This window comes from Chelonia mydas, chromosome 2, assembly GCF_015237465.2.
Source record: "Chelonia mydas isolate rCheMyd1 chromosome 2, rCheMyd1.pri.v2, whole genome shotgun sequence".
NCBI classification, from domain to species: domain Eukaryota; kingdom Metazoa; phylum Chordata; order Testudines; family Cheloniidae; genus Chelonia; species Chelonia mydas.
This window is the reverse complement of record NC_057850.1, coordinates 12,031,085-12,053,210: the sequence shown is the minus strand read 5'-3', so window position 1 is coordinate 12,053,210 and position 22,126 is coordinate 12,031,085. Positions and strand designations below refer to the sequence as shown.

Genomic DNA, 22,126 nt, shown 5'->3' with positions numbered 1-22,126 from the left:
AACTTGAAGCAAGTGCAGACAACAGTGTACAAGTGTAACATGCTCTCTGCAAAGAAATACCGCTTAATAAACAGGTAGGTATATTCTGTGCCAATTAACTTTCTCGGTGGTCTTTGGGCCTAGTCCCACATAGAGCAAACTACGGCAATCCAGTCTGGAAGTCATAAAGACACAGGTAACAAGACAGGGTCTGCCTCTGAAAAGGAAGGGTCACTAGCACGGACCAGAAACAAGAATTGGCTGCTCTTGCTACCTGGCCATCCAGGAGCAGCTGAAGTCCAACAGCAATATGTGTGAGCTAAATGTACAGTAGCAAACACCCCCACACAGGCAGATGGTTGGCCTTGAGCAACTAATAGTTTTTTGCATCTGTCATATTTCACGCTATGAAAACAGATGCAAAGGACAATGTCGTAACAGTCAAGGGTAGTGCTACTGAAAAGGGTTGGATTAACCGCCTTAGAGAACACACATATCTCTGCTCACCTGAAAACGCCCCTTCTTTTAGTAGGAAGGTGCACAGATCCGTTGGTTTTCTCTGTGGTGCAACTGCCTGAGAGACCTGTAGCCAGTTACATGGGCATCAGCAGACAGGGTTCCAGCCAGTTTTCTGCAGAGCCCCCCGAAAGCTAGCAAGCAGGCTAGGAAAGCTTAGAGTCCGAGCAACAGGAATAAGCTCATCCCTTCTGCAGCTGGGCTGTTTCAGTTTCTGCTCTGCAGCAAGAAGAGTCTGGGAAAGGGCCGCAGCAGCTGGGGAGGCAGGATAAACACTGGCTGTTTTTTCCAGAGCCTGGGCCACACCCTTCCTACCAGGGATTGACAGAGCTAGCTCTGCTTCCCCAGTTGTGACCAGGGGTAAAGACCCCGTTGTAAGGGACACATCAGTTCCCCTGCTCTAGGGTCGCCATCTTTGAGGTGCAAAAACACCAGGACATCCTAGATGATCCTGAGCACAGGACAGTTGGCAGCGTGCACTGTGCACCTTTACAGATTTCCTGGCACAGCCATCTCAAAAAAAGGGACAATCCTAGGGAAACATGGACAGGTGGCAACCCAGCCCTGCACAGAAGAGTGAAGTGTCTCCATCTGCAAAACAGATACAAGCCAGGCAGTGGGAGGGCAAGTTTTCTTTGCTTCTGCTCTGTTGGGACCCCTGCTGCGGGCAAGAGGAGAGCTCAGCCTTCGTCACCAAGCAGCCCTGAGCCTGCTGCTAAGATCAGCAGCAAGTGTCCATTGTGACAGGGACATTTACAAGACCTTCAGTTGGTACTTAGCCCTTCGCATCTGACTGTGTGTGAAGGTCTCACAGCAGGTCTGCGAGGGCGTAATTAAGTGCGAACAACCACATTTAACACATGGGGGAAAGTGAGGCTGAGAGTTTAACTGGCTTGTCCAAGGCCACACAGTCACTGTTGGAGCCAGGCTGAGGTCTCAGGATTTCCCAGCTCCCAGACTTGTGCTCACACTGTTCATTCACCCAGTTCAAACCTGACTCTCAGAGGCTAATCATTTTGGGTGACTCCTAGCAGCCCCAGCTCAAACTGGCAACAGCTGGCGACAGTGTAAACCTCCCAGCCCACCCAGCTCTCACTAAACAGAATAGCTTTGCAAAGGTCCAAGACTTACCTACATCCAGGATCGCTCACTAAATGGGATCCTATGCAGCCATGAGGGCCAGAAAGACCAAAGGAGGGGTTTAAGGCTCCAAACACACAGTCGGTTTAGCAGTGCCTGGCTAGCACAGAGGCTTTCACTTACTCCATCTGGGCTTTTATTTTGACTCAGCGTGTTTTCCCCCTCTGCATTTTCTTGCTGCCTGAAATGTACCAGGAAGGTTTGTTTGTATGGAGGTGGGGAGGAAAACGTATTTCCCTGTTTGCCTAAGGCAGCAAAAAAGCCTCTTGCCAACCCTGGGGACCTTTAACATACACTTGAAATCCTCACCATGAAGCATTCTGTTTATTTAAGCACTGTTTACTGACTATCACTTAGCCTGTGGCCCGTGGCCAGCAAAACACTCAGTGGAGATTTCCATCCCTTCCTGTGGCTTATGGTGCTCTTTATTATACATACTAGTTAGACTCGCACTGTAATGTCGTGTGGAAAATGAGGTGGCATTTGTTCCATGGTTCATCCCTTTGTTCCTAGCACACTCTGATTTCCAGGTTCAGGGATCCTTCTTGGGCTGCAGCCTACTGATGCTGCCAGCACATTAATCACATACAGACAGCTGTAATTAAATGCACAGACCATGTGACTTGCACCTACAATATCCCCACACAACACAAACCAACACCCACCTGAACTGAATAACCCACTGCAAAGACACACCCACCTGGACGACCACACCTGCGAAACAAACCATCACACACACACACTGCGCAAGCACACGTCACGTCACACAAACTAACATACACTGTACAAACTAACACATGACATACACACATACAAGAAAAACCAATACATAAACACCCCAAACACAACATCCCCCACACACACACACACAACCTAACACACAAACAAACCACATCACATGTGGCAGGCTTGTCTACAAGGCAAGTTACTGTGAGAAGGGTGAGAACCTACACCGCACTCACTACGCAGCAGTACATCAAGCCGCCCTCCGGTCCGTCCAGTAATCTGTAGCAGTGTCTACACAGGAGGTTACTGCGTGGCAAGCTGGTGTGCTGTAGATTAACACCTGGTGTGGTGCTCAGTAACATCCTGTGTAGACAAGCCCTGAGTTATTCTCACACTACCTGGCTCATAACTTACCTGACTAGCCTTGCAGAGGTACCCGGATTTCTTAACATTTTGGACACACAGACTCCTTTCCCGTTGTGCTCGGACCGCTACTTGCAGTGTTCCTTGTCTCCCCAGCATCAGTGCAAGCCCACATTTCTCATTCTTGTGGAATATTTGTTACCTTTCGGGCCCTACCAAATTCACAGTCTGTTTTGGTCAATTTCACAGTCAGAGGATTTTAAAAATCATAAATTTCATGATTTTAGCTATTTAAATCTGAAATTTCACAGTGTTGTAATTGTCGGGGTCCTGAACCAAAAAGGAGCTGGGGGGGGGGGTCACCAGGTTATTGAAGGGGGGGTGCAGTATTGATACCCTCACTTCCGCGCTGCTGCTGGCGGCGGCGCTGCCTTCAGAGCGGGGCGGCTGGAGAGTGGCGGCTGCTGGCCGGGAGCCCAGCTCTGAAGGCAGCAACCAGCCAGCAGCAGGGCAGAAGTGAGGGTGGCCTGGTAAGGTATTGCCACTCTTACGTCTGTGCTGCTGCTGGTGAGGTGCTGCCTTCAGAGCTGGGCACCTGGCCACCAGCCGCCGCTCTCCGGCCACCCAGCTCTGAAGGCAACGCAGAAGTAAGGGTGGCAATACTACGAACCCCCTGCAACTCCCTTTTGGGTCAGGACCCCCAGTATTGGAAATGCTGGTCTCCCTTGTGAAATCGGTATAGTATAGGGTAAAAGCACACAAAAGACCAGATTTCATGAGGGGAGCCCAAATTTCACGGTCCGTGATGTGTTTTTCCATGGCTGTGAATTTGGTAGGGCCCTAGTTATCTGTGATATATGAACTATGAGGAAGATTTTGCAAAGGCTCAGAGAGCAGGTAGGCACTCAACACCCATTGACAATCAAAGGGAATTGGGCATGTAACTACTGTTTGTACCTTTGGAAAACTTCTCATATCTTGACACCTGTAAGGAATAGGTACCTGGGGAGGGCAGCTCTTTGAACTCTTGATACATCCATTGTTTTGTCTGGCATTTAGTTACAGCAGTGACATGCAGCACAGAAAACCCTTAGCTAAATAGTCTAGATTCATAACTTGCAAGGCCAGAAGGGGCATTTCGCCTGCAATGTGCAGGAGGCCAACTAGATGATCACGATGGTTCCTTCTGACCTTAAGGTCTGTGAGTTTATTATGAGCATCTCGTCTGACCTGCTGTGTCATGCAGACCAGGGAATTTCACCCAGAACTTCTGGCTGACAGAAAGACCAAGCAACAGTGACTCACCACATCCCTAGGTGAGCTATTCTAATGGTTAATTACCCTGACTTAAAAATATGCCTTCTATCTCTAGCTTCTATGTTTATTTATGTGGTTATTGTGCAGCAATTTCAATTAAAATCCTTTATACTTCATTGAGAGATTTGCTCTCCCAGACAAAGGTCCATCTGAAGCACAGTGGGGAGGGGAGGGAGTACATGCGCAACTCCCATTTATGCTGTGTCAGCTTTCAAAATGTCCCCACCACACCATGGAAGATTTCTCAGTCTTTCCATCAGGGGCCCATGCACTGGCAGTGTGCTGTTCTCTGATATTGAGACTAGATGTTTTAATGAGCACAGGCAAAGAAAATGAGCTGAGCAACAATTCATATCACAAAACAAATGCAGGACGAGCACTTTGGGATTAGATTTTAATATCTTCTTAATGACAGCACCGTAAGCTAATGATTGCTCTGTGCAACTTCACCATTTAGATAGACACTGACATAATTATGTTATAGATCAAGTTCTGTGTCTTCCAACTTTTGGAAGTGAGATTCCCCAGAGCCCTTTGCAAACAGGCTAGAGGGGAGGAAGCATTTTGTAAGTAGGGATTTTCCTGCCCTTCTGGACAGCATAGTTCACTCGCTCATAGCAGCTCAGCTCAAAGAGGTGACTCGTCTCCCCTTGGATTGATCTCCCAAAATTTCTCCTGGCCCCTAAAGGCTGAAGACCTACAGTAATGCTACTGGACCTGTTTGTTAGGAGCAATCAAGTTTCTGTACTCAAGGCACATCATGTTCTCCCTGCCAGCCGTACGCACACAACTCCCATTGACTTCAGTGGAGTTCCATGCATGGCGCTGATGGGATAATTGGGTCCCAGGATTGTCATCTGAGTTTACAGGTGCAGGACAGACAGAGAGAGAGAGAGCTGAATGGATTTGAAAACTGACTCCCTTTCTCTTTGGTTTCTCGATCTATCAGACAGGAACCTTTTGTGAGCCCTAATGCTGTGAACCTACTTCCACTGCAGCCAATGGCAAAACTTGAATTTAATGGTGCCAGAAATTAGCAAAAGAAATAAAGTCAGCTTGGCCAAGTCTTAATAACGTGATGGGCCATTGGAAAGTCATTGGTATAATCACTTTCCAAGGACCAGAGCAGAAGGGCTTCTGAGGGATCTTAGAAGCCCTGGCTGGGATGATTTAGTTGGGGATTGGTCCTGCTTTGAGCAGGGGGATGGACTAGATGACCTCCTGAGGTCCCTTCCAGCCCTGATATTCTATGATTCTATTATTAGCATTTATATATCATGATGCACACTAACAGACAGGCCACCATGTAGTGCTGACATGCTGCTATACTGAATCATGTTAACATAGCATCAGAGTGAAAGGGCCAGATGAAGTATTGCCTGGCAGGGGCTAGGGACAGATTCAGTGTCAGTGAAGAACAAAAGTCAGCTCGCACTAAGAATGTCAGAAATTGTCTCTTTAGCATCCAGAAGGAATTTCAGCATTAACTCAAAGTATCACACGCTCCTTCTCTGCTATAGAGAGAGCAGAATCATCAGGCTAGAGGCTTAACGTCCAAGCATCCCTGTTTTAAATACTGTATCTATGCTCCTTGGGCCCACATGTTCAAATCCCAGCAGGACTGGCTCCGCCTGTCACCTGCCATGCATTGCTCTCACAGTTGGGCCTTGGCCAGGTGACAAGTTCAAGAGGGAGGCGAGAAAGGAAAGCTCAGAAAAGGAAATCAACATCCTGAAGAAAGCGAGAGGGTTTGGGAAGAAAAGAATCAAAGATAAAAAAAGAATGATAGAGGAACTAGACTAAGGGAAAACGTGAAATACTGATAAAACTGAAGAAAGGTTGGAACAAAATTTAGGAAAAAGCATGGAGGACTGGGAGAGTCAGCAATACAGCTACAAGGGAGATGCAGTAAGTTTTTAAAGTATATGACATTTCTGGATCAGTGATGGTTAAGGTGTTTCTAGTTTAAAACATCTGAACACTTCCCCAGGTTTGGTTGAGGCAAAATCGTTCTGACAGCGCCGGATGCTCTAAATCCTCCTCCTTTTCTTTTTGAGTGATACACAGGGTCTGTGAATGTCCCTGCTTATGGCGGACACCTGGGAGGACATCCTGGAATTGACAGCGTGGGGCAGGCTGCCTGTGGTGCCCACAGCCGGAAGCACATTACACAGGGTGAGGACCACTGGCATTGGGGCTGCCCGGAGGATGGAGCAAAATGGGCGGTTTGCCTTAGCCCTCTGTTTGAGAAGGCCAGCAAACCAAGTGGCATTGCAAGCTGGCGCATAGGAATCACAGCACCACTCAGGTTTGGACCGTCAAGTTTGGCCTGTTCACCGCTCCATCTCCATTGACAGAGGAGCAGATGGGCCAAACTTGAACACCGCTGCGACCCTGTATGCCAGATCACAGCACCCAGAATGGGGTGCTGAGCTCAGCCTCGCAGGGCAGGAGCCACCACTGCGGGGTCAGTGTGGGGTGGGCTCATTCTCCCATCAAGTGGAGTCTGAGCGTGGCACAGACTCGGCTGGTGAAATGCGGGGCCAGCAGCTGCAGAGAGGATGGCTCCACAGGGGTTGGTGGTGATGCTTGGCATCTCCCCGACTCACATGGTACATGTGTGTATCAGGAGAAAAATTTCTGGGGACACCCCTGCAGGCTGCTGCACTTGCACAGAGACCCACTGACTTCATTGAGACGCTCTGTGAACCCTGCAGTCTGTCCGAGCACTAGTGATTGCAGGGTCAAAGCCTAGGTTGTTAATTTAGAGTGGGATTTTCTAAAGCAGGTAAATGAATTACAGGCACATGTCCCATTGAAGGTCATAGGGACTGGTGCATCTAAATCACTTAGGCCCAGATCCACAAAGGTATTTAGGCTTCTAACTTTGTGTCCAATATTTATGGAAAGTTGTGATGCCTTGTGTGTTCATTGGTAAATGCAAGAAGATGAGAGAAGGCCAGTCTTAATTACCTGGCCTTTGCTGTGTCACGGGCATAATTTTACTATGCACAGAGGCTGTTCATGTAACTTTAGGTGTCTTTACGTACTAACATGTGGAATCAGAGATGGGCCACAACTGGTAGCTCAAACACAAACCCCTTCAAATTTCTGGGTGGGGATGGGATTTGAATATTCAGATCTCATCCCTGTGATTCTGGTTACACATTGGATCCCACCCTGGAAAAGGCCAAATCAAGATAGGATGGATAAATGGACACAAATCAGACATCACAAATGGTAAAGTACAAAAGCCAGTAGGAGAAGACTTCAATCTCCCTGGGCATTCAATAACAGATCTAAAAGTAGCCACCCTTCAACAAAAAAACTTCAAAAACAGACTTCAAAGAGAAACTGCAGAGCTACAATTCATTTGCAAACTTAACACCATTAATTTGGGCTTGAATAGGGACCAGGAGTGGCTGGCTCACTACAAAAGCAATTTTCCCTCTCTTGGTATTGACACCTCCTCATCCATTATTGGGAGTGCACCACACCCACCCTGACTGAATTGGCCCTGTCAGCACTGGTTCTCCCTCCTCTTCATGGGTCTATATATTTATAGACTGTATCTGTAATTTTCACGCCATGCATCTGAAGAAGTGGGTTTTTTACCCACGAATGCTTATGCCTCAATAAATCTGGTAGTCTTTAAGGTGCCACTGGACTCCTCATTTTTATAGGATGGAGTGGAAATCTTGCAAGATTTTGGTAGCACCTAAACCAAATCCAAGGCTTGATTTGGCCTTAAACCCTACCCTAAAGCTCAGTCTAAATCTAATCCAGGTCCAGATCTGAACAAAGGCTCTTCTGTCCATTTCTACCTATATCCTCACTATACGCAAGCAACTAACCAGTGCATGTTACTGTTATTATTTACATACCATCCCACGTGTGTCTGACACCATGTCCTCAGAATTAGATGTAATTCGTTTCTCCAAGCGGGACTTTTGGCAATAACATTTCCAGAGACATCTACGCAAGAGCAAACCACAGAGAGCTCATCAACCCCTGAAATAATTTTAGGAGTGTGTATACTTAATTGGGGTATAAAGATTATCATACCCTAAAACAGAGATGCAGTATCAAGCTACACAGAGACCTTTTCCATATCAAACCCATTTTGCATGTTGATTCTGTTTATATGCTGTAAATCCTTCACAGCAGTTTCGTGGCAAATAACCCCTAGCATCTATTCCTCTAATGCCCTATAGGGTGAAGCAAAGTACTCCCTGATCTCTCCGGGGCCTCTGCTACACACTTCCGGGGGTGGATGTACCAGCGGATTCCCCTCAAAATTACATGAACAGTAATTATATCCCCAGTCCAAGTTGACCAGCTCGCCAAAATTTTCAGGAAGGGCCCTTAGGTGGTTGTAGCCCAACCACAGGGTGAGCAAGTTTCTTAAAAGACACACATTCCCCGGCAGCTGCTCAAGAGAGTTGAACAGCAGCAGCAGCGTCTCCAGCTTCTGCAGATGCTGAATGTCGGGAGGAAGGGTGCTTATTTGGTTATCGCTGACATCCAAAAAAGTGAGGTGTCTGAGCTGGCAGAGCTGGGCGGGCAGTTCCGTGAAGTTGTTGTTGGCCAGATGCAGGCTGTGTAGCTTTTCCAGGCCACCGATTTCTGGTGGCAGGGAGGTCAGGCTGTTGTTACTGAGGGTGAGTCTCTCTAAGTTGCTCAAGGTGCCAATCTCAGCAGGGATCTCCTTCAAGTTGTTGGAGTCCATGTAAAGAAGGGTTAGGCTCCTCAGGTGGCTGATTTCTCGGGGGATCAGCTCCATCCTGTACCTCAGGCAGCTCTCTCTTTCCGGGCTCATCTCCAGGACTTGGAGGCCTTCCAAGCCAAAGACCCTCAGAGGCACCGACACCAGCTCCTTGCCTTCTATTTTGAGTTTCCGCTGCCCTTCAAACTTAGGGTCGTGCTCTGTGAGATACTTCCACTGCGTGTCAGTGCAGGGATTGAGAGAAGCAAAGGATCGAGCTGATTTCATTCTTCCACCACAAGCGGATCTGGGGGCACAGAGAGAAATAAGATCTTTTCTGGAGTGTTACATTCTCCAGAGACAACCGCTGTGATTCTTTATCGGCCTGGCCTCCGCCTCCACTGCTCTTTCTTCTCCACCAGGCAAGTTAACAACACAAATACTGAGTGTTCAGGTTGCTCAGCGACATCCATTAAGTAAACACGTCTTCCTGGTCAGCTGGATTTCTGCCCTTTGATTACGGCTTCTGGCAGTGTGCACATAGCCAAGCCCACAAAAGGGGCACTGCCTCCTCGGAGTTTGTGCTGTTCGTCTAACTCAGGGAGCCATGGGAAAACTCGTGTCTCACTTTAGAAAGCAAAACTGAAACCCTAGATCTACACACCCTAGCCGCTCTCACTGTAATCACTTCTAGCTGTATGTTTTACTAGGCAGATGCTCCAAGACAAACCTAGGTCCTGACCCAAAGCCCACTGAAGTTAATAAGAGTTCCATTGACTTCACTAGGCTCTGGATCAGGCCCTGAGCTGCCTGCTACCGCACTTTCCAGTCTGTAAGAGGAACGATAATAGTTGCCCTCCGCACAATTGTTTTGGAAGCAGCATTCATTAATGTCTGTACAGTGCTTTGAGACCTGGGGGTGGAAGTCTCTATGGAAATGCAAAGCATCTGGATTATTAGAGGTGGGCTCAACTGTCCACGTTTGTGATGTCAAAGGTAAGAGGATGACACAGTAGGTGGGTACAAGGAAAATAGACACCAATTTCTGATTGTTCCCATTTAACATAATCCTCACGGCACTGTCTTTTGAAGGAACAGTAGAGCTTTTGTTTGGAACAAACTCAAACAGATTTGGGAAAGTCTAATAGAGAACATAGTTGGGACGGGGAGGGGCACAATAACTTGGAAACATAACATATACCTGAAGCAAAAAGAGCCGAAGGGAGATTCTTATTTGTAAGTGAAACTTCCGAACTGGAAATGCAGGCTCTCACAACTATCTGTACAAATGAGACTCAAAGTAAATAGTAGCCAGCTTTTACCACAAAGCGATGAAGCGGGCATTACAATGGGAGCCATTTCACTCAGCCCAAAGCCACCCTGCAGTATGATGTTCAGAAAAAAGGACATTTCCAAAAATGCAGTGCTTGTGTAATAATATATATCACGATACGGTCGCTGTGTAGCTTCCTCGACGCTTAGATGGGTCTGTGTCTCAGAATCTGGTTCCTTCTGTTGGTATTTCACAGATAGTCTAAGCAGCAACGATCCAATTTTTTGGTTTGTATGTCTGGGCAGAGTTCACCTTCAGACACCTGTCCTAATCACCCATCCTAACCAAGAGATTGACTTTGGGCTCTCACTTGCAAGGTCTGTGTTTTAGGAACATAGGGCAGAGGCCTGGCAGGGACTTCCTGAATCATCGAATCCAGTCCCTTGCTATCACAGGCCATCCCATCCTATAATCCTGTTCATAAACGTCTCAAAATCCATCTTGAAACTAATTAAATTGCCCCCACTACTCCTATTGGAGGCTGTTCTGTGCTTCACTCATCTGATGGTTAGAAACCTTCTAAGTTCCAGCTTAAATTTCTTCGTGACTAGTGTATGCCCATTTGCTCTTCTGCCAATTTTGTCTTTTAGCTTAGAAAGCTCTTCTGCTTCCCTGCTGTTTACTCCGCTGATGTATTTATAGACAGCAGTTACATTTCTTTGGCCTTCATTTCGCAAAGCTAAGCAAGCCAAACGCTGTTACCCTCCTCTCAAAAGATAGGCTCTCCATTCCCCTGATCACCCTAGTAGCCTTCTTTGTACCTGTTCCCATTTGAAATCAAGGTGGAAGGTCCCATCTGCCTTTAGGGGTCTACAGTCACCTGCAGACCATGCTTCGCCTTCATAAGAACAGCCATAGTAGGTCAGAACAGAGGTCCATCTAGCCCAGTATCCTGTCTTCCGAGAGTGACCAATGCCAGGTGCCCCAGATGGAATGAACAGAACAGGTAATCATCAAGTGATCCATCCCCTGTGGCCCATTCCCTGCTTCTGGCAAACAGAGGCTAGGGACACCATCCCTGCCCATCCTGGCTGATAGCCACTGATGGACCTATCCTCCATGAATGTATCTAGTTCTTTTTTGAACCCTGTTATAGTCTTGGCCTTCACTACCTCCTCTGGCAAGGAGTTCCAGAGGTTGACTGTGCCTTGTGTGAAAAAATACTTCCCTTTGTTTGTTTTAAACCTGCTGCCTATTAATTTCATTTGGTGACCCCTAGTTCTTGTGTTATGAGAAGGAGTAAATCAGCCTTCAGGCTGATTAAGTGCTCCTTAGGAATCTTGCACCCTTCTTGTTCCCATGCACTTTTGTCAGATTGTCATCATGTGCTCCCCACACAGCTTTCGTGAGCCCAAGTGTAAAGAGGGCTTGCACAGAGGCAACTCTTTTGGCAAACAATTCCGTGGGTGATGCCCAAGGATGGGCTGCAGCTCTGTCGTTCTTAGCCATGTCGGTTCTGAGGGGCTAAGAGCACTAAAAATGTGTTTCAGTCTCTAAAGGATGAAATGCACTCTCCTGTGCAGGGAGCCAGCGCAGGGTCTTATGTCCCAATTAAACCCTCTTTTCATAGAATCATAGAAGATTTGAGTTGGAAGAGACCTCAGGAGGTCATCTAGTCCAACCACCTGCTCAAAGCAGGACCGACCCCAACTAAATCATCCCAGCCAGGGCTCCACCCTCATGGTGGCCCCAAGCCTTTGTCAAGCCGGGGCCTTAAAAACCTCTAAGGATGGAGATTCCACCACCTCTCTAGGTAACCCATTCCAGTGCTTCACCACCCTCCTAGTGAAATAGTTTTTTTCTAATATCCAACCTAGACTTCCCCCACTGCAACTTGAGACCATTGCTCCTTGTTCTGTCATCTGCCACCACTGAGAATAGCCGAGCTCCATCCTCTTTGGAACCCCCCTTCAGGTAGTTGAAGGCTACGATCAAATCCCCCCTCACTCTTCTCTTCTGCAGACTAAATAAGCCCAGTTCCTTCAGCCTCTCCTCTTTAATCTTGTGTCCCAGCCCCCTAATCATTTTGGTTGCCCTCCGCTGGACTCTCTCCAGTTTGTCCACATCCTTTCTGTAATGGGGGGCCCAAAACTGGACGCAATACTCCAAATGTGGCCTCACCAGTGCCGAATAGAAGGGAATAATCACTTCGCTCAATCTGCTGGCAATGCTCCTACTATTGCAGCCCAATATGCCGTTAGTCTTCTTTGCAGCAAGGGCAACACTGTTGACTCATAGCCAGCTTCTCGTGCACTGTAATCCTCAGGTCCTTTTCTGCAGAACTGCTGCTTAGCCGGTCGGTCCCTAGTCCGTAGCGGTGCATGGGATTCTTCCTTCCTAAGTGCGGGACTCTGCACTTGTCCTTGTTGAACCTCATAAGATTTCTTTTGGCCCAACCCTCCAATTTGTCTAGGTCACTCTGGACCCTATCCCTACCCTCCAGAGTATTTACCTGTCACCTCAGCGTAGTGTCATCTGTGAACTTGCGGAGGGTGCAATCCATCCCATCATCCAGATCATTAATGAAGCTGTTGAACAAAACTGGCCCCAGGACTGACCCCTGGGGCACTCCGCTGGCTATTGGCTGCCAAGCAGACATCGAGCCATTGATCAATACCTGTTGAGCCTGACGATTTAGCCATCTTTCTATCCACCTTATAGTCCATTCGTCCAATCCATACTTTTTTAACTTGCTGGCAAGAATACTTTTGTCTGACATGGCTCTCTACAAAGAAGTGAATTTCATCCTAAGCACCTCTGAAAACACACACATAGCAGATCTGTTAAGAAAACACCATTTTCACTGAGTCCCTTTTAGCGCAGAACCACATTTTAAATCAGATGAGAAGATCTGTGAATGATTTGCAGTTGGTACTAATGCTGGGTGTCATTCTATAATTGAAGTTATGCTCCAAGTTAGGGAGCTGTTTCAACATCTCTGGTCAGAACAAACCTGACTATACGGGGCAGTATGGCTCCACTAGGCATGTCATGACCTGATCCCTATTTATCTTAGGTACTTATATGGCTTTCCCTATTACCTTCACATCTGAACCTCAGAGACGCATAGACTATAAGGCCAGAAGGGACCATCGTGATCATCTAGTCTGACCTCCTGCACATTGTAGGCCAGAGAACCTTGCCCACCCACTCCTGTAATAAACCCCTAACCTCTGGCTGAATTACTGAAGTCCTCAAATCGTAATTTAAAGACTTCAAGCTACAGAGACCCCCACCATTTACACTAATCTAAACCTTAAAGTGACTCAGGCCCCATGCTGCAGAGGAAGGCAAAAAAAACCACCCCCAGGGTTTCTGCCAATCTGACCCAAGGCAAATATGACTCAAATATGATTGCAAATATGGCAATCAGTTAGACCCTGAGCACGTGGGTGAGACCCATCAGCCAGACACATGAGAAAGAATTCACTGTAGTAACTCAGAGCTCTCCCCAGCTAGTGTCCCATCACTGGCCATTGGATATACTTGCTGCTAGCAGCCAGAGATGGCTACATGCCATTGTGGGCTGTCTCGTCATACCGTCACCTCCATAAACGTATCAAGCTCAGTCTTGAAGCCAATTAAGTTTTTTACTCCCACTGCTCCCCTTGCAAGGCTGTTCCAGATCTTCTCTCCTCCAGTGGCTAGAAACCTTCATCTAATTTCAAGCCTAAACTTGTAGATGGACAGTTTGTATCTGTTTCTTCTTGTGGCCACATTGGTGCTTAACTTAAATAACTCCTCCCCCTCCCACATATTTATCACTCTGATGTATTCATAAAGAGCAGTCTTATCTCCACTCAGCCTTCTTTTGGTTAGGCTAAACAAGCCAAGCTCTTTGAGTCTCCTCTCATAAGGTAGATTCTCCATTCCTGGTGCTCATCCTAGCAGCCCTTCTCTGAATCTGTTCTAGTTTGAATTCATCTTTCTTAAACATGGGAGACCAGAACTGCACAGAGTATTCCACATGCGGTCTCACCAGTGCCTTGTATAAGGTACTAACACTCCCTATCTCTACTGGAAGTACCTGGCCTGATGTATCCAAACTGCATTGGCCTTTTTCACGGTTGCATCACATTGGCGGCTCATATTCATTCTCTGATCAACGAATACACCCAGGTCTTTCTCCTCCTCTGTTGCTTGCAACTGACATGTCCTCAGCTTATAGTAAAAATTCTTGTTCTTAGTCCCTAAAAGCATGACCTGGCACTTTGCACTATTACATTTCCTCCCATTGCTATTATTCCAGTTTATCATCCAGATCTTCTTGTATGATATTCCGGTCCTCCTCCGTATTGACAATACCTCCTGACTTTGTGTCATCCACAAATTGTATTAGCACATGCCCACTTTTTTTGTGCTAAGGTCAGTAATAAAAATATTAAATAAGTTTGGTCCCAAGACTGATCCCTGAGGCACTGCACTACAAACCTCTCTCCAGCCTTACAGTTCACCTTTCAGTATCACCCATTGTAGTCTCCCCTTTAATGAGTTCCTTATTCACCTTTCAATTCCCATATTAATCCCCATCTTCTGCAATTTAACTAATATTTCCCATGTGGAGCTGTATCAAATGACTTACTGAAATCCAGATAAATTAGATCAACTGCATTCCCTTTGTCTAAAAAATCAGTTATCTTCTCAAAGAAGATATAATCTTCAGCGTATTGATCATCCCAATGAGAACTGAAGCACAGAGACCAAGTGACAGGCCAGAGGAAGACTGTGGTAGCACAGAAAATTGAATCCAAGTCTGAGTCCCAGGCTTGCACTTTGCCCACTGCACCATCCTTCCTGTCTACCGAGGCCGATGGTCTTAGAGTCAGGGGGACCTCCCATCTAGTCGTGTGCTCAGTATGTGGATCCGAGTTAGACACTGTCGCGTTGGAAAACCCAAAATAATTGAGTTTACTCCTCTAAAGGGCTCGTTTGGTTTTTGAACACACACATTTCCAAAGAAACAAGCAGAGCAGCTGGTCCACTTTAAATAGTTTAATAATCCCACATTAACAACAAGGGGGGAAAAATAAGCTCAGTAAAATAGCACCATGAGACTGAATTGAAAGGAACCATTCGCAAACGTCAGGAAGGGAAAATAATTGAACAACAACTAAAGCGTCAGTGAAAAACTAATTCAGGCTGAACAGCTTAACCCAGAAATAAAAATCCTTTAAATAATTTAACACACACATTTATTTCCCCCAGGCGATGCTGGGGTTTCCATTTGATAGGCCAAAAAAAAAAAAAAAGTTTGGAATAATAGCCCGTTTATTACGATCGCAATATTTTATACACAATTTCAAAAAGCACTGATGCCATAAAATGCACATACGCTTAGCATCCCCTTTAATATATAAATAAAATGCCGTCTGTGTCCCCAGTGCTATTTAAACAGCATAGCCCTCCGGCCTCTCTTTTGTAATGCCGGACTGCATGGGCGGGGGGCGCTCCTGAGTATAAACACCAGCCTGCTGGGCAGACGGTGTAAGAGCCTGGCACATGGCTGGAGCGCGGCGTGCCTAGATCTCAGCGCGCTTTACCGAGGAGCGTATCACCGGTCCCAGTTTAGAGCTAGGGGCGCCGCGAGGTTAAGGCAAGAAATGGCAGAGCTGGGTGCATAACATTCGGCACCTAAACTAGTGGCTGATCCTGCCAACCCCTACGCACTTGCTTAACTTTAAGCACCGTGAGTGGCCTGATGGACTTCAAGAAAAGCACAGGCAGAGGTTTTAGCAGAACTGGGGTCTAAGCGCTCTCCCCAGGGGTGCTAGGGGCTGGCAGCACCTCAGGAAATCAATTATTTAGGTGCCCCAATGAGGCTTTAGGGGCCTACTTTTAAGTAGCCATTTTCAACCTAGGCCTGCTCCTATGGCGACTGATGTCAACGGACAGGCCGCCATTGACCTCCCTGGGCACTGGATCAGGCCCTTTGTGCGTCTGGCAGACCCAGGTCTTCTAGCTCCAGTCCTGGGCCAAAACTCCATGTCTATGGTACTTTTCTTGTACTTGGGCTACTGGAGACAGGCTGAGCTGCTTCCTGAGCTGTGTAAATGGCTTTCAATGACCAGCAAGAAGGAAGTCGGCTTGACAGAAAGCTCTGGGAATGGAACTGAGCGGCCACAAAGCCAGCTTAGGGTGGGAGCAGGGGACCAGAATGAGAAAGGAACCCGCAGGGGCTCCCCTTTCACTCTTCAGTGCCTTAATGGCCAGCGCATGGATGCTTATTAGGACACAGTCAAGGTTTATAAGCCAAATTCCATGGATCTGAAAACCAGACGCTGGAAGAGCTTCCCTTTTAGGACTCCCCCTAGGTGTCTTCCAGCAGGGCACCTTCAGGCACAGGCCAGACAGGCAACCACCTGGGGCCCCCTAGCTAAAGGGACGCTGGAGTGATACTGGGGTTCCTCCGGTCACTCAGCGCAGGTTGGACCTGAGCCCCATCACTCCAATACAGTGACCCTGTTCTTCCTTAGATGTGCAATGGGCAGCTTTTGGCCTTGGATTTGCCAGAATCCTTACTGCAGCTGCTGCGGGGCCTTCTCTGGGGCACTGGCACTGTCAAGGGTCCTAGGGCCTGGGTGGGAACTAAAGGTGCTCACTGAAGCTGATGGAACAGAAATAATTAGGAAACAACCCAGGGGAAGGTGGGGAGGAAGGGAGCAATTTGGCTGGGGCACCAACCTCATCTTCTCCTTGGACACTGATGCCCAGAGAGCCATGTCTGGATACATATGTCCCCATCCAATCCTTCAAGCAACGACCATGGCTTTATCACCAGACTCAAACTGCTCTTCCTTCCAAATCAAGCTGTGCACGTAGTCTGCTCTCATAGCGCATGGACTCGGCCGGGCTTATGCTAAGTCGCATTTGTTTCAGAGCGGCCGTTTTTGGCATGCTGCTGGAATAGGAAACGGCCGCTCTTAGAACGAGTCTAGCAGTTTGAGGGCAGACTGCCTTTAAAGGAGAGAAAAAGGTTGATTGCAAGAGCCCTTTTAACTAAGGGCAAAATCCCGACCTCACTGAAGCCAATTGCAAAACTCTCATTGACTTCAAAGGAGCCAGGATTTCGCCGAAAGAGTTTAGGCCGGAACTCTTGCCTTCTCTATGCAGGCTTTTCTCTCCACAGCGTCTGGCCATAGCTCCCAGGAACTGAGGCTGTGTCCATGGACTTAGGGAGGGAGGGCTAGATCTCTCTGGTGACCCAACTTGGCCAGCCGTCTCGACGGGCTTTCATCATTTCTAAATCACAAGCTTTATTCCCGGAGGGGGAGAAAAGGCTGGTTTTACTAAGAAGTGACCCGCTAGTTCACAGGGTGCCATTAATACTATGTACCCTTTCCCTTGTCCCCAGCAGAATTAATGCGCTGTCCCCACATAGGAAGCAACCATTGATAATTTACATGTTTTCCCTTTTCATGAAAGCCACCCCGTCATTCTGGAATTGAGGCCAGGTTTTAGTCACTCTCTAGTGTGGACTGACACCATGATGATGGCAAACTATATTTAAATGATAGAGTACTCGAATGAAGGGTTGCTGGAACCATGTCTGTCCCAGCAAGACAAGGTGGGTGAGGTAATGTATCTTTTATTGGACCAACTTCTGTTGGTGAGAGAGAGAAGCTTTCAAGCTTACACAGAGCTAGTAGACAGTTGAAACTGAGCAATGTATGTAAGGGAGTTTTTGGAGCTGCAGCAAGTGGTGATAGGAACAGGAAAGAAGCCAAAAGAACTGCTCCTCTGCATTGCTAGGTGTACGGGGCTCTGAGTGAAATCAATAGGAATCTAGCTTAAAATCTGATGGCTAGGTAAGGCCCAGATAGCAAGGGATTTGGGTGCATGCTTTATTTTTTTACTTAAGTGCTCTTTGCAGAGGGCAATTGCTCATTTCAGGTCTGTGCATGGGCCACCCAATTCTTCTAATTGCCATGAAAGATGCAGATGTGCCTCTCATTTTAAGAACAGCAGCCTCTCGGCAAACGTGCATGCAAATTTCCAAGATCAAGAGGCCATGAGAAAAGTAAAAAATCTCATCCCAGCTCAAGCAGTCACTCTTCCCAAGCTCCAAGTGCCCTCAAAATTAGATTCCACTGCATAGTCCCATGGAAAGAAAATGGCCTGAATCTTGTTAAACAAGAACCTTTTTATACATTTCCCATTAACCCAGTGCACAGGATCCTGACTATGTGAAAACCAGTGCTGACTGGTTGTCAGCCATGTACAGCATGTGGGTATGTACATCACTAGACATGATTTACAGAGAGTCTGATGAGTTACAGTAGTGACAGCAGTGAAATGTCACATTAGCATGGCCCAGTTAACATGCCTGACTGCTGTAAAACCTGGCTGATGCCATGATGTCTTTTGGAAATGATGTCTTGTGCTACCAAGTGCTTTCTTGGGTGTGAAGCGTTCCCACTGGAGTAGGTGAATTGTATCCTAGCCTGGCCTGGCCAGCATGGTGCTGTTAAATACTGTGACCAACATGCCTGTTTGATGTTGAAATATAGACAATAAATGACTGAACTACAGAGGGCTGGCCGGTGAAGAAGTGCATCAATAAATATGCTCTCTTGACTTACTTATAAGCAACAAACCCTTCGCTGCACAATCCTTTCACTTTTACTAGTCTTTATAAAGCAAAAGGACACCCACTGGTTATTTGCACAGGGTGACACACTTGCAGTCTACAGAGGAAAGGTTTTTACCATGGTACTAAATCTGTTACTTTTGTTTCATGTTTAATGAAGGGATCCAATGTGTCAAAATCGTTATGTCTGTACAGTGCACGCTGGCTATATGTCTGTGATGGCTCCATGCCCCCAGCTTCTGACAGTCTGTTCAGTTTAAATAACTTGGAAGCACATGCAGTTAGGTGAATGTGTGCTCTAGGGTTCGATTTTTCAAGAGACCTCCCACATTTAGGCATCAAAAAAACCTTCCCCGATTTTCAGAAGAGCTCAGCACTCAACAGCAACCGTTGAGGGCACTGGAGAATGCCTCACCCTCACTGAGAACAATGTGAGTGGCTGTGTGCTGAGCACCCTTGAAAATCTGGGAACTTCACTCAAGTGCCTTCACAAGAGCTGATTTTTTCTAAAAATCTGGCCCAGCTGATGCTGATCACATTTGAAAATCTGTCCCGTGTGTGTCTGTGTGTGCAGGGGTTTAGAATGAGGAAGGATCTATTGTAGAAGCGACTATCTTCTCAAAACCCAGCCTGGCCCATCCAATTCTTTACTCTCTCTGTATATATGTACATCGATTTCTGCAGTCAGGTGACCCCACTGTTTTAGTAGCGAGATTTGGAGGGCAGGTATTATTGACTTCTACTGAAGACAGCACTCCAGTCTACTTCCCCTTCCAAAAGGCTACCCTGCTTTGCCCATGTCTCTGTGGATCACCAGAAATGGTGGCCTGCAGATCATTCTGGGTTACCTAGGGAGGTGGTAGAATCTCCATCCTTAGGGGTTTTTAAGGCCCAGCTTGACAAAGCCTTGGCTAGGACAGTGGTTCTCAAAGCCGGTCCGCCGCTTGTTCAGGGAAAGCCCCTGGTGCGCCGGACCGGTTTGTTTATCTGCCGTGTCTGCAGGTTCGGCCGATCATGGCTCCCACTGGCCGCAGTTCGCCGCTCTAGGCCAATGGGGACTGCAGGAAGTGGCGCGGGCCAAGGGACGTGCTAGCCGCCCTTCCCGCAGCCCCCACTGACTTGGAGCGGCGAACTGCAGCCAGTGGGAGCCGCGATCGGGTGAACCTGCAGACGCGGCAGGTGAACAAACCGGTCCGGCGTGCCAGGGACTTTCCCTGAACAAGCGGCAGACTGGCTTTGAGAACCACTGGGCCAGGATGATTTAGTTGGTATTGGTGCTGCTTTAAGCAGGGGGTTGGACTAGATGACCTCCTGAGGTCTCTTCCAACCCTAATATTCTATGATTCTATACTATATTTTCTGGCCAGAAGGGACCAAGATAATAACCTGGTCCAACCTTCTACAAACCATAATACCAGCCAATACCTGGAGGATCACTATGTTAACTTTAATGGACGTTGTCCATGCCCTCACTGCAGAGCAGGAATAGAACTCTACTAGCTCAAGATGTCAAGGAGCACGAACTTGCTGACTGTTTGCAGAGGCATCTCCTTGACAGTATGAGCACAGACCCCAGTTACCAGGAATAAAATCTTTGCCTTTTGGAGTGGAACTAAAGAACATGTACAGGGCATGGGGAGAGCAATTATACTGGAAACAGAATCTCTCTTCATGTCATCAGCTCTCCCTTGCCTTGTTTTCAAAGCCTTGCTCATGCCCAGAAAAGCCTATCAAGTGGCTATTTATGATTAAAGTTTGTGTTCTTTATGAGCAAGGAGAACATTACATTTAGTACAGCTGTTCTGGGAAATCCAGCGCTTGTTGTCTGTAACTGATTGTCCATTGTGAGATGAATGCATTGGAGACTAGCTCTTCGTCAGCCTCCCCATGGCATTTCCCCCCCAATGTGTTTCAGCAGCTCGCCCCTCCTGAAGGCTTGTTGCTCACAGGCACAGTGCACTGACATTGTCATATTAGAACTTGGGAATGAAGTCTGGAAAAGAACTCACTCAGCTGAACAGAGCTTTTGGCACTCACATGGGTTCTGTATAAACCACAATGGCTATGCTAGGTATTGATATTATATGTAAAAACTTATTTTTAATTTTTTTTAATATGCCCTGATGTTAGAGAGAACAAAACCAAACTCATTTCTCACATCAACAAAAAAATAATAAAAATAATAATTAATAATAATCTGACCGACCGGCAGCATTCGTTGGCTTTGATCATCTCAAAGGCCTCCCATAAAGAAACGCAACTAGGAAACAATCCAAGAGCTCCTGGTAGGCATGTTGAATTCAAGTTTCAGAAACCAGTCCGGAGAGAGTCCCCAGGGCTGCCTAGGGCCCTTTGATGTTACCAGGCCGGGTGGCCAGACTTGCATAGTAAGCACACTGAGAAGGATCGCACTGTCCACTGGCTCCTGGAGGTCCCTGTGGGCCCATGAGGCCTGGCACCCCAGCTTCCCCTTGTGGGCCTGGTGCTCCTGGCATCCCATCTTTGCCATAGCCAGGTTCCCCTGGGAGGCCTGGAATGAAAACAAAGGACCATTATTCCCAGGGGATGACTCAGCAAGGCCACACCACACGAGCGGGGCCTGACAGCCACGCTGGGATCTGGAGGTGACCTTCTGTCGAGTGTGGAGGTGTTTGGTTCAGCCCCATCTCTCCAGGCAATGCCCAGTCTGGGCACTTCCCCACGTCACTCGTAGCAATGCCTGTACGGGGAGACTTTGGCAAACCAGTAAAGTGCCTGAAACCACTATGGCTTATTGCTAAAAGCAGCCAAGTCAGCAGGCTGTAAATTAGCCAAGTCAGCAGGCTTAGCTTAACCAAGGCAGGAGGGGGGGGAGGTTTGGGTGCCACGGAAAGGGCAGCTTGACCCCGCGTCCTTCCTGGTAAGAATTGTGTTGAAGTTGCTGATACATGCATCTTAGAAGAGCAGGATGTGCCCCAGGAATGTCTATTGGGGCCTCAAGGCTGCAAACACTGGAAAAACCCACACCTGGTTAATCGATAATCAGAAGGAACCTCTCGCTTGACCATTGAAACTGCTTACTTACCGAGTTTGCTTTAAGGGACAGGTCATTCTATTACTAATGTATAAATAAGGGGGAAAAGTTTGAGGTAGGGGGACTCTTCAGGACCAGACTCTCCCTCTGGATGCATCTTGTGTTTCCCAGCGGCAGACGGGCTGCCGCTGTGCCACTCGAGAGCCACACTCAGCTTTGGTAATTATCGAGGGTTGGGGGTGTTTTACGAACCTCTTGCGGACATGTGTATAAGTGCTTGAGACTAAGTAAAGTTTAGCTTTAAGCGAAAGCACTTTTGTGTTGTCCTGTTTGTGCCAGCCATCTATCGGCCGGACGGACGGCCGTGTCTCCCCTGATTTATTTCCTGACACCACCTCGCACAGAGTAAAAGTTACCAAGAGCTTTGGGTTGAAAGAACCCCGGGTA

General features: G+C 47.4%; 2 protein-coding genes across 2 annotated transcripts in view; both read right to left on the bottom strand.

Moving 5' to 3' along the window:
• The window catches only part of LOC119565613 (ras suppressor protein 1-like), a 58,674-nt gene extending 49,640 nt beyond the window's left edge, over positions 1-9,034 (bottom strand). Inside the window, exon 1 of the mRNA XM_037892982.1 lies at positions 8,459-9,034. Coding sequence (XP_037748910.1) covers positions 8,459-9,034 — 576 coding nt within the window. The remainder of the gene's footprint in view (positions 1-8,458) is intronic.
• An 11,052-nt stretch (positions 9,035-20,086) lies between these two features.
• COL22A1 (collagen type XXII alpha 1 chain) overlaps positions 20,087-22,126 on the bottom strand; it is a 325,582-nt gene continuing 323,542 nt past the window's right edge. Inside the window, exon 64 of the mRNA XM_037892981.2 lies at positions 20,087-21,196. Coding sequence (XP_037748909.2) covers positions 21,009-21,196 — 188 coding nt within the window. The 3' untranslated portion in view covers positions 20,087-21,008. The remainder of the gene's footprint in view (positions 21,197-22,126) is intronic.